The sequence below is a fragment of the Humulus lupulus genome, chromosome 2 (assembly GCF_963169125.1).
Source record: "Humulus lupulus chromosome 2, drHumLupu1.1, whole genome shotgun sequence".
NCBI classification, from domain to species: domain Eukaryota; kingdom Viridiplantae; phylum Streptophyta; class Magnoliopsida; order Rosales; family Cannabaceae; genus Humulus; species Humulus lupulus.
Genome location: NC_084794.1, coordinates 92262969 through 92276508, shown reverse-complemented (window position 1 = coordinate 92276508; position 13540 = coordinate 92262969). Strand labels below are relative to the sequence as shown.

The following is a 13540-nucleotide window of genomic DNA, read 5'->3' as shown; positions in this document are numbered from 1 at the left end:
ATAAGTTGTACTAAACTTTAGCTCATGCCCATCGCCTTTTGCAAACTTCCCCAAAACTTGGAAGTAAATGTGGGGTCTCGATCCTACACGATTGACCTCGGAGCTCCATGAAGACGTACTATCTCTTTTACATAGAGATCTGCATACTGGGGAATGGTATAAGTCGTCTTCACTGGTAGAAAGTGAGCCAATTTGGTATATCTGTCTACAATCACCCATACCGAATCTTGCTGACCCACTGTCTTAGGCAATCCCACCACAAAGTCCATTGCGATGTCTTCCCATTTCCACTCTGGAATGTCTAAGGGTTGTAATAGTCCTCCTGGTATCTGATGTTCAACTTTAATTTGCTGACACGTCAGACACTTGGCTACATATTCTCTTACATCACCCTTCATCCCCGACCACCAATACAAAGTTCTCAGATCCTGGTACATCTTCGTGGTGCCGGGATGCAAAGAATACAGAGTGGTATGAGATTCATCTAGAATCTCCCATCTAATAACAACATCCATCGAAACACAAATTTGACCCTTATATCTTAACAAACCCATATCTGATATAGAATAATCCCTAGCTGCTCTAGATAGAACATCCTCTCTAATCTTTACCAACTGTGGCTCTCGTATCTGACTCTCCTTTACCCTTTCTAGGAGAGTAGACTACAGGGTAATGTTGGATAACTGGCCCACTACTAACTTAATCCCTGCTCTGGTCATATCATCTGCTAACTCCTTGGATATCTGTCTCACACTGTACAACTGCCCTGGACCTCTCCGACTTAGGCATTAGCCACCACGTTGGCCTTCCTTGGATGATAAAGGATATCAAAGTCATAATCTTTCACCAGTTCCAACCAACACCTCTGACTCATATTCAAATCCTTTTATGTAAAGAAGTACTTGAGGCTCTTGTGGTCTATATATATCTCACACTTCTCTCCATAAAGGTGATACCTCCATACCTTTAATGCAAAGATCACCACTGCCAACTCCAGATCATGGGTTGGGTATCTCTCCTCATATTCCTTCAATTATCATGACGCATAAGAAATCACCTTCTCTACCTGCATAAGGACACAACCTAACCCTTGCATCGAAGCATCACAATGAATCATAAACTTCTCCTGATCTGTTGGAAGACTCAGGACTGGGGCGGTAATCAAACGGAGCTTTAACTCCTGGAAGTTATTCTCACATCTATTCGACCACGTAAACTTCTGATTCTTACGTGTCAGAACTGTCAGTGGGGTCGATATTCTTTAGAATCCTTCCACAAACTTCCTGTAATAGCGTGCCAATCCAAGTAAGCTTCTAATCTCGGAGGCATTCCTTGGCCTTCGCCAATTCCTAATAGCCTCAATCTTAGCTGGGTCTACCTTGATCCCATCTCTACTAACGATATGACCAAAGAATGTCACCTGTTGTAACCAAAACCTGCACTTTTTAAACTTCGCAAACAACTTGTGCTCTCTCAATCTCTACAAGACCAACCTGAGGTGCTGTTCATGCTCTTCCTCAGACTGTGAATAAACCAAAATATCATCGATGAAGACGATCACGAACCGTTCCAGATAGTCCTTGAACACTCTATTCATTAAGTCCATGAAAGTTGCTGGGGTGTTAGTCAAACCAAACGACATAATGAGAAACTTATAGTGCCCATATCTGGTGTGAAAAGTTGTCTTTGGTATTGCTTCCAGTGCTAGCTCAACCGTGAACTCAATTTCTTGTTATGGTGGCACTCTTGGTAAGTGTTCCAGAAATACATCCAAGTATCACGTACTATCCTTGTGTCTTCCGGTCTCTACGCCCCCGTTTTTGCTGTATTAACCACACTCGCCAAAAATCCCATGCATCCATGTTGTAACATCTTCACAGCTTCAAATGCTGAAATGATTGGAATTCATAGTCCTGTTGCTGTTCCCATGAACGAAAAAGGCTCTTCTTTGTCAGGCTTAATGACCACCATTTTCTTCTTGCAATCGATGGTAGCGTTGCACTTCGTCATCCAATCCATCCCAAGGATTACGTCAAAATCACTCATATCCAACTCAATCAAGTCTACATATATCTCCCTACCATCTACCCTCAAAGGCAAGACTCTAAACCACTTCCCAGATATTACCACCTCCTCGGTTGTTAACATGGTCCCAAACCCCTTATCATGCATCTCATGAGTTCTATTAAATCTATCCACTATTCTCTTAGCAACAAAATAATGAGTGGCTCCAGAATCAATTAAAACATGACAATCAATTCCAGCGATAAAAATCTGACCTAAGACCACAGAAGTGCTTGCTTCTGCCTGAGGCATGATGAGAGCGAACACACGTGCTGGAACCAGATTAATGTCCTTCTGGTGGTGCTCCTTAACCCCTTCCCGAGTCTTCTGTGGGAAATTCCTCTTGATGTGTCCTTCCTTACCACAACCATAACACATGTTTGCCCGACATTCGCCTGGTGGTGCTTCTTACATTTATCACACTTTGGATACCATATCCATTCCTTGCTACCATGCGATTATTTCCCTTATTATCTCTGGCCCTCTTATCTTGGCTTGACTGCCCTGCCTGGTCATTTCCTTCCTTTTCTGATCATTAGAGTTATGACCTTGGGAGGCATTCTTTCTTGCCTCTTTTTTATCAACACCTTCCTTCCAGATTTTTTCTTCCATTATCTTAGAAGTGAGGACCTTTCCAGAACCTTTGCATATGTATTGTATCCCCCTACTGATACAATCTCAACATCTCTGGCTATCATAGGCTTTAAGCCTCGAACAAACTGGTCTAGTTTAGTTGCATTGGTTGGCACTAAATCTACTGCGAACTTGGAAAGCCTGTCAAACTTTAGTGTCTACTCTATCATCGTAATATTCCCTTGAGTCAAGGTGGCAAGCTCATCCACCTTTGACATCTGTACTCCAACATTGTAGTACTTGTCATTAAAAGCTTCCTAAAATTCTACCCACATCATTGCTTTAAAGTCTCTTGCCTGGGAGATAACTTCCCACCAGATTCTTGCATCATCCCTCAACATGTGAGTTACACAGGCAACCTTGTCATTTCCTTCAACTCGTATGAAGTCCAGGATTGACCCCATCATGCTTATCCATTGCTCAGCCTTCCATGGATCAACACTCCCCTCAAACACTATAGGATGTTGCTTCTGGAACCTTTCATACAATGGTTCCAAATGGTTTCCTGATTCAGGAATCACTACAATTGGTGCTATAGACTGTTGAACGTCTCTGATCAATGGTGTTGGCTGAGCTTGTTGTTGCCTCAGCTGTCTCAGTTCCCTGAACTCCTCAGCCTGTTTCCTTATGTCTTCTTGCATGGCCATAAATTGCGCCTCCAACCTTTGGTAGGCCATATGAGGATCTTCCTCACGCCTATTTCCCCCATCAGTTGGTGGTGGGTTGTCACTGGGTTAGCTTGCGTACTGGGTCTCACAACATGTTGGCCGTCAAGGTTGCGATTCATCCCAGCATTCGTTCGTACTGATCTCCTAGAAGCCATGGTTTAAATTTGTTCTTGAAACCAAAAGTGTATCTTAGTGTAACTTTTTCAAATCAGGAACCAAATTATACTTTTAAATCCATCAAACAACTAATCTCCATTTATTCATAAAGTCCAAAATATTCGGAAACATCCATCACTCACAAAAGTTCATAACCCATTAGAATTTTTTCCCTCTCTTTCTCTCTCAGTGATCTCATCGGCGCCATGGCAAAGGGAGCAAAAAATGGGGGGAAATCTAAATCGAAGAGCAAGATCAGGAAAGTTGGTCCTTCATCTACAGATAGGGTCATCAAAAACCAGATTGATGGACGCCATTTTAGGGATTTAAGAGTTGGAAGTGTTGGAGGATAAGCAAGAGGAAATTGCGAGGCGGGTTGTTGATGCATCAATACCAGACCAATTTCAGGAAGTGTGCACGAATGTTGAGGATTGGTTATCTGCTTCCAAACAAGCAAAGCAGGATGTGGATGTGGGTAAGAATGTTACTTCTCCGATTTTACGTTCTAACTCCTCTGGTTTGAATAGAGCCAGTTATAGTGGGAAGAATGTGGCTGGCAATGGTTCTTCTCTGAACCAGGAGAAGAATCACTGAGGAGGTGAATTATTGGCAACCTTCGATTATGTGCTATGTGCTCTGAGCTAATACCCCAATTCGAGTTCTAGACGGATTTGTGAGACGTTTATGGAAAGAACAGGTGGACAAAGTAGGAATCCTCTCTTCAGGTATATTCATTATTCAATTTCTGTCCCTAGAATTTCGTGACCATGTGTTGGATGGTGGTTACTTGTTCTTTGGCAAGAAGCCTCTGATTATGAAGCCATGGAATCCCATTGATGATTTCTCTAAAGAAGACATTTCTTCAGTCCCGACTTGGATTCAATTGGGAGGTGTAGACATCAAATATTGGGGAGACCGATCACTCTTGAAGATTGTGGGATAGATTGGGAAGCCGATCCAAGTTGATAACATTACCAAACACAGAGACTGATTATCCTACCCCAGAATTCTTATTGAGATTAGCATGCCTCAGGATTTTCCCTCTCAAATAAGCTTTATGAATGAATTTGATCAAGAAGTGGAACGTCAGGTGGAGTGTGAATGGAAACCCATTTCTTGTAAGATATGTTCTGGTTTATCACACGAGTCTCATCTATGTAGGAAGAGTAAACCAGCTAATCAAGCATGGATTCCTAAAAGGAGTGAACCAATGCCGATTTCAGGTCAGGGAAATATATATGTAGAAGGTTTTCAGACAGTGACAAAGGGGATCAAGATACAGGAACCAGTGGCAAACACAACTAGTGTGACAAATCAACTTCATATGCTGGAAGATGATTCTATTATAGACTTGCTTCAAAGGAACAACACAGGAAGAGAGGAGGGAGTTCCCTCTATACTCAATGGATAGGATACTTTGTTGGAATGTACGAGGGATTAATAGCCAACATAAGCATCGAGAGATTAAGCATTTAATCCTTTCAAAGAATGTTGGTTTGGTTAGTCTTCTCGAAACAAAAGTGAAAAATAAAAATATGGGCTCCCTTTATACTAGTTTGTTTTCTAGATGGTGTTTTACTAATAACAATCCTTGGATTGATAAAGACATAATAATAGTTGCTTGGAATCTGAAAGTATACTCTCTTGATATTAGGTTTTGCACTACTCAATTGATACATTGTTTGGTGCAAATACCAAATTGGGTAGGAAGTTTTTTTTATCACATTTGTGTATGGTTTTAATGATGAATTATCTAGGGAACAGTTGTGGAAAGATATGCAGGAGTTGGCTTTATCTATTGCTGATCCTTGGATGTTGATAGGAGACTTTAATGAGATTCTTTCTCATCATGAGAGAATAGGTAAAAAGGTTACTGCCAAACTCTCTATCAGCTTTCAAGAGTGCTTATCATTATGTTATTTGGAGGATTTAAAGTTCTCAGGGTGTTTCTATACTTGGAACAATAAACAAAAGGCAGAGGAGAAGATTTATTCAAAGATTGACCGTGTTGTGGTTAATTCACAATGGATAGATTATTTTCCAAAGTCTGAAGCTGTTTTTCTTCCGGAAGGACTCTTTGATCATAGTCCAATCCTTGTTCACTTCTATTTGGAGTTTGCAATGGAGAAGAAGCCATTTAGATACTTTCGGATGTGGAAAGAAGCTCCCTCTTATGCAGTCAAAATTCACACCAGTTGGAATATTCCAGTTGTGGGTACTGAAATGTTTCAAGTGGTTTCTAAACTGAAAAGGTTGAAACAGGTATTATTGGGTATTAACAGAGAAGGTTTTTCAGATATACAACAGGCATAATTTAAGGCAAAAATCTTGCTGAGGGAGATTCAGGAAAAATTGCATCAGGATCCACTTAATGACTGCATTATTAATCAAGAACAGGTGGCTAGAGAAAATTTTCTCCATTTGTTAGGAGTGTGTCCTAAAAGCATGTAAAGACATTTGTTTTTTCTGTGAATAAATAAATACAATGGTTTATTATTATTGTCATATTTAGATTGTTAAATTATTGTTTGAATAATTTTGTAAATATCAGAAAAATTCCATATTCATTATTGAGGATGTGATCTTGTATTAGTACGAGAGAATTAAGATCACATGAATGAATAAAAATAGTCAACAACAACAAATTAAGGTTATGGAATTCTTTAATTGGAGTTGTAAGTACGGTTTACTCAGTATCATAATGATACAAATAATCTAGATTCAGATTATTGATGTGGAAAGACATCTCGGTAAAGGTGTTGTATATAATATGATTATATATGACATGGACCGATATGAATTAAAGTCTTTATCCAAAAACCATTTAATAATAAAGACTTGTAATTCATATCATAACTGATGATCATTTTTAGATCAACCTAAATCCTGAGTGTTCATGAACTCTTGTTCATGTTTATTAACTCTTTTGATTCATTCGTTAAGGTCTCTTCAAAGAATGAGGCTAATGACTTTTGTTTTGGAGATTTAATATCATTGATGGCTGGGAAGTGTATCAACAATACATAATCTAATATTTCCTAACGGATCGTATATTAGTTCCCTTAAGGGTTAATTCTGGAACTGAATGATTTTGAGCTCAAATCTATAATTAGATTATAGATTAATTATTCACTAATGAATTATTGGTACTTAAGGAATAAGAAGTAAATTAGAAAGGTTAAATGGTAATTCTTCCATTCTAATTTATGAACTAATTAATTAGAGGGTTGAACTATTGTAAGATGGTTATATCAATGGACGACTTATGATAAGATTTCTGTAAAAGTATATCTATGACATAAAGAGTGCAATTCTGAATTTATAGTGGAGTAATATCAGAATTAATAAATTAACTATTATAATTAAAGAGTTTAATTATTTAGTTTATTTATTGGAGCTTAATGTTATAGGTCCATGGTCCCCGAAATGGCTCAAACAAACATTGACAAAGGTAAATACAAAAATGGGCAAAAATGACTTATGTGATAAGTAAAATATTTTTCTATGTATCAAACATAATTATTGTTTAATTATGTGTAATTAATTAATTATTTGATTTAACAAAAATATAATTAATTTTGAATTAATTTATTTTTGGGATTTTTGGTATTTAAATAATAATAAAAATTGGAAAAATCACATGCCATCACAGGCATGTGGTACACGTGTGGCACAGTGCACAGGCACTGTGCTACACGCACAAGAGAGTATACTCAGTCTCTTGATTCCACAATTTTAGTTATTTAAATATTAAATAAATAATGAGATATTTTAATATGATTAAAATATTATTATTTAAACAAAAATCTGATAACTGATCAGTTATTTTGAATTTGTTTAAAATAACAAATATTTTAATATATAGGATATATTAAATATAGGATATCAGTTTTTCACAGAACGTAATTTTTCAGGGATAGAAAATTATCTAGAAATCTCTCTCAGAGAAAGAGAACAGTGACATAAACAAAAGTCATTGTTCTTCACAAAACCTAGGTCCAAAACTTTATCAGATCTCATGTGTTGAGAACATCTGATAAATAGTTTATTGTCTATTATTTGTATAGCGAGCTCACACTCGTTCTTTGTGTGCCTGAGAACATTTTGGAAGATCTTGGTGTGAGATCTCAAGGATTTAGCCATACGAAAAGATAGCAGCTAGGAAGGACCTGAGGTAATTTTTCTATTCATGTCCTTGATTCAATATATATATGAATGTGAAGAAGTAGATCTAGAAATCTTATGGGATTAATCTAACAATTTGATTGTTGTTCCGCTGCGTATAATCTCTGATTTGATCAATAAAAGCCAACACCATTTCCATAAAGCTTACATGATGTTTTTGGCACAAAAAGCTAAAGGAATTTGGATGGTTAATGGAGATGAGAATACTCATATTTTCCATGCATCTCTGAAGGCTAGGCGGATACAGAACAGGATTCTCTCCATCAAGAATGAGGATGGCATTTGGGTAGATACACCAGCTGGTATTAAAGAGGCTTTTTTAGACTATTATCAATGATTGTTGGGGATAGTTATGATAAAAAGGAAGCAAGTTTCTCGGTCAATAATGAGTTTAGGCCCAATTCTTTCTGAAGCTCATATTCGGATCCTTACAACAGACTTCTCAATTCAGGAGGTTAAAAATGCTATGTTTTCAATTTCAGGGATGAAAGCTCCAGGCCCAGATGGATATAGTAGCTACTTCTATCAAGATAACTGGAATTTGATGGGTTTGGAGGTTAGTGCAACTGTTTTATCTTTCCTCAAATTGGGTAAATTTCTCAAAGAGATTAATGCCACAACTATTACTCTCATTCCTAAGACCATTTGCCCAGATACTATTTGTGATTTCAGACCCATTGCATGTTGTAATGTCATTTATAAAACAACGTCTAAGATGATCTGTTCAAGACTTCGTCAAGTTATTCCTGACTTAATAGTAGAAAATCAAGGGGGGTTTGTTCATGGTAGATACATAGCATACAACATCATGATATGTCAAGACTTAGTTCGACATTACTGGAGGAAAATTTGCAAACCATGTTGTATCATCAAGTTGAATATGAGGAAAGCTTATGACACCATAGACTGGGATTTTATTGAAGAGATGCTCACTGCATTTCATTTTCCTCTGAAATTAATTCAGCTTATTATGACCTGTGTTCGAACACCAAGGTATTCATTGATGATCAATGGCTCTATGCATGGGTTCTTTGCGTCTAAGAGAGGATTGCGACAAGGGGATCCAATGTCTCCATTGCTATTTGTACTTGGCATGGAATATCTGTCCAGAATTATGCTTAAAGTTGGCTCATCTTCAGGTTACAAGTACCATGACAGGTGTTCTGGTATAAAGATGAATCACTTATGCTTTGCGGATGATTTATTATTATTCTGTCATGGAGATTTTGTTTCTATTCTTTGGAAGCTTAGGGGGCTCAAATTATTTTCAAAGACTTTGGGACTTATTCCAAATGAGACTAAATTTGCAATCTATTGTAGTGGAATGTCTGAGACTGAGATTGTTAGAGTGCTGGCTGTTTCAGGTTTTACTTGTAGTACCCTTCCATTCCGGTACCTTGGTATCCCAATATGTTCCAAGCGTATTTCTTCTGCTGAATGTGGTTTCCAGGATTAAGCAGTGGAGCTCTAGGAACATATCATATATGGGTAGAGTCACATTGATTAATTATGTACTGTTATCAATACATTCTTACTGGTCTCAAATAATGATTCTGCCAAAAAAATTATTGAAGGATATAGAGGCCACTTGTAGAGCCTTTCTTTGGAAAGGATTGGCAGAGTCTCACGGTCTAGGTTTAGTTGCTTGGAACTCTGTATGCACTTTAAAAGCTGCTGGAGGTTTAGGCTTCAGGAAGATTTCATAATGGAATTTTGCATCACTGGGTAAATATGTATGGGCCATAGCTTCCAAAAAGGATAACTTGTGGGTTAAATGGATCCATAGCATTTATTTGAAAAAGGAGGACTGGTGGGGGTATACAGTGCAACAGAATTGCAGCTAGTATTGGAAGAAAATTGTTGATATTAAAGATCTCTTTAAAGCCAAACTGGATAAGGCAGCTTTTATAGCAATGAAATATAGTATTCAATCCGGACATGATATACTATATGATCAACATACTAATGTATAGTGGAGGAAGTTTGTTTGGGAGAGACTTAATATTTCGAAGCATAGATTCATTCTATGGTTAGTAATGCTTCAGAAGCTAAATACCAGAACATATCTCAGCAGATTTTTACCAAGTTTGGACACAGTGTGTCTGTTGTGTGGCGATCACAATGAAGACCTTCCTCACTTGTTTTTTCAATGTACTTACAGCAAGGCTTGTCTTTTGAGGATAAAGAAATGGCTTGGTTGCCGAGCACAAACAAAACATTACCAACAACTATTGAAGTGGATATCCAAAACGAAGCATCTAAGTAAAGTCAGAAAAAGAATTTTTATAGCAGCTCTTACTGCACTGGTGTATCATATATGGAGAGCACGTAATGATGTTTTGTGTACATATAAACTTTGGCATGTAAATCATATTGTAGAGGTTATTCAAAGAGAGCTTAAAGTGAGATTGGCTATGACAATGGCAAGTAAAACAAGTAGTAATGATAGAGAGTGGTTTCTAAAATTGTAAAGATAGATACATGAATATGTAAAGTCAGGATAGGGGTATTAGAAGGCCTGTAGAGTGTACATGATATGGTTTTTGAGCAATACAATGATTCTTATTCACCAAAAAAAAAGTTCATAACCAAAAAAGTAAGAACAAAATAAACTAAAATCGATTCGTTTACCACGAAACTTCTACAACCACATCCTATGCACAAGAAAATAACTTTTGAGCTTATCTAATAGCTCTACTGAAATTCCTTGATCAGATGGTTCGTTGGACATTACGAACCCTTGTTGTCTTACGAAGGCCTTAAGTGTACACTTGTAGTTAGCACCTTTCCGAGCTCTATCTTGTACGTGCTTCCACACCACCTGAAGTTCTTCTAGCATCTTGCTTGAGGAAATCGTATCTTTGAATACTTCATACTTCTTCTTGCAACTTAGTAGTCCTCCTTCCCAGACCACGTCTTGAATGCTCTTATTGACCGTCACACAATGGTTCACTAAGTTCTCGATACTCCATTATGCAAAATGCTGCATCCTTATCCTTCGTACCTTTCTTATCCTTCTTGCTAGCTTCCTTCGTTGAGTCTTGTTCAAAAGACCCTTAAGGAATCTAAGCACACAAACCATGCTATCTACTCTATACATGCAGATAAGGCACTAAAACGCATAAGGAAAATAGTCACATAACAAAAGCAACTTAAATAAAGTTTACAGTGCAATAAGTCACGCTTGTCTTCAGCGGTGAGAGTACATGTCAGGATAGTCTACAGGAAACAAAACCATTTCTCTGATACCAACTGTATCACCCCAATTTCTTGAAGCATTAAATTAATAATTACCATATATAAAGTTTAAAATAAAAATATTCCTTTATTTATAAAAGCATTCATAAACACCAATAAAACGTTAAAAAGAATGAAACTCCGGAGTTTCGTAGTTTTCATAAATAAAATAAAACAAACAACTTAACATCAAATCCATAAAACTTAAACATCATTTTAAAATAAATACTTAGTAAATGTCCAATGCAGGCCCGATCCCCTATGATCGTTAAATCCTTGACATGTACGCCCTCCGCCAAGGCTCTCCAACTTATTGCGTTGTAACCACCTCTTTGCCTTTACCTGCAGCACAAAGTACCCATGAGTAAAAACCCAACAAGAAGAGTTGTGTAGGACACAACCCCATAATCTTAGTCGGGAACTTATAAAAATAACAGTAACAATAATATAATATAAATCAAAACTCATGAAAAGAAAACGTAGTCCAGGTTGAGTTGGACAAGTATCGTATAACGTAAGCATGCATTTTCATCATATCATAAGGATGCACCTTCGTAACGTAGACATGCATTTTAAACATAAGCATGCCAAACAGTTTTCACATACACATACACAAAACATAAACATAATTCATATAAGCTCATTAAACATAACATTCACTAACATAATTATGCATTAACATAAACATAACTCATAAATAGGTTATACCATAGAGTATGTCAAGCGTACACCCTACGTGCAGGTGTCCACTCTTCTAACCTCAAATGAAGCAGCGATCCACACACCCTAACACGTCTCTTCAAGTATCCTCGGCGAGCCTAAACATAATATATGACATTAAGGCTTTAAAACCCTCAACCAAGCAAAACCATAATTAAACCCACTAAAATTCTTTTTAAAACTAATTCATCACCATTATACTTAAGAAATTATTTAAAACCCCTTTGCATAAAGTCCAAACAATTACCAACTTATCTCTAAAAGTAGATAAAATATCCTCAAAATCACATTTTTGGGCAGTTGGCGCAGTCGCGCTCACAGAGCGCCAAGCCAATCCAGCTAAGTAGCGCGGTCGCGCCAGGGCTGGGCGCGGTCGTGCTAGGTCTCTATTTTCAGAGATCGCAGTTGTGATTTCTAAACCTGAAAATCGAACCTAAATCGTAACATCTGACCTTGAACTACTATGAACTCTGTCTTAGCATGTTTCTAATCTCGATAATTGGTATAAATTCATATCTAAACATGAAAAAAACCTATAGTTATGTCTAACACAATTAATAACCCAATTTACCTCAACCCTAAATCTAACAAAACTTTAAACAGCAAAGGTTTGAATACTTACAGATAAAATCCAGCCACAATAACTTAGATCTATGCCGCCTATGAAATTCCTAGCCCTTCAATATCCCAAACTGTTGATCTCCTTCAACCTCAAGCCTTCACAAACTCAGATCTAGAACGAGAGATTGTTCTTGGTCTGTTTCCCCTTTAGTCTATCGCCCAAAAGCAGAGTCTAAAAAGATACGATTTCTAAACTTATTTTACTTATTGTTTGATTTATTTAATCTGACTTAATTCATGTAAAAATCAAATAACCTTTCTATCCCAGCCTCAAATTTATTCTTAATAATCACTTAAGACCCTTATTGTAATTTCCATCCAAAAATAATAACTTTAATTTTTCATAATTACACTTTCTATCATAAAACCCATAATTCTACTTTGGCCCCCAGTACACAATTTCTATTACACTTTGGCTCCTAACACTTGAAGATTCTAATGCGTGTGGATTGCTTGACAGAACATATAATTAAACGTACATCATAAATCATGCATATCATAATTCATATAATTAAACACATAATATCATCCAATTTACCATAATACCCTTACTAGTAAAAGCGGATATTACACTTCCTTAACCTGATCCTTCTTATGATGACTATGATGTCTAGTGTCGTTGCAATAGCATGGTAATTCACTACAAGAAATTTACCCTACAACGACGATTTCTATTGTGATGACAATGATGTCGTCGTAATATAACACATAAAACCATAAAATTTGGATTTTTTAATTTTTTATTAAAGACCATCGGGGAGGACATGTCGTCGCAATAGAAGTCGTCACTGTAGGTTCAAAATATATTGACCTATAGAGATGACATGTCGTCGCAACAAGTCTCTAAATTTTTTGCGGGATTATACAACGCCATAATTATTTATTATTTATTATCAATACTTTATATTTTTTGGAAATAACTTATATCGATGACATATCGTCGCTATAGAGGTCGAAAAAAAATGTTTGGAAACTTTCCCCCTAAAAAATTTAGCACTGAAACTTGAATTTTGGGAACTCTATATAGCGACGACATGTCGTCGCTATAGGTTATTTTCATTAATGAAAAATTGTGTGTTTCATCTACCGAGACGAAATTTTTATGCCCTGTATGTTTTCTGTATATACCAGAAAACCCCGATCCTTTCTCTTCCCCTTTTTCATTTTCTCATTAATGGTTTCATAGGCTCTTGGTTTCTCTCCACCTCCAGCGCACCTTAACTCAGTTTAGGTAAGTTTTTTGATTTTTTGATTTT

The 13540-nt window shown here is 36.9% G+C and overlaps 1 protein-coding gene across 1 annotated transcript; it reads left to right on the top strand.

The window, feature by feature from the left end:
* The first annotated feature begins 5297 nt into the window (after positions 1–5297).
* LOC133814518 (uncharacterized) lies at positions 5298–5834 on the top strand. The gene has a single exon (XM_062247465.1). It carries the CDS (start codon positions 5298–5300, stop codon positions 5832–5834), a length of 537 nt encoding a protein of 178 aa, XP_062103449.1.
* The last annotated feature ends 7706 nt before the right edge of the window (positions 5835–13540 follow it).

Coding starts and splice junctions, on each gene's coding strand:
- LOC133814518 (XM_062247465.1), top strand. CDS start 5,298: ATGCAGGAGTTGGCTTTATCTATTGCTGATCCTTGGATGTTGATAGGA.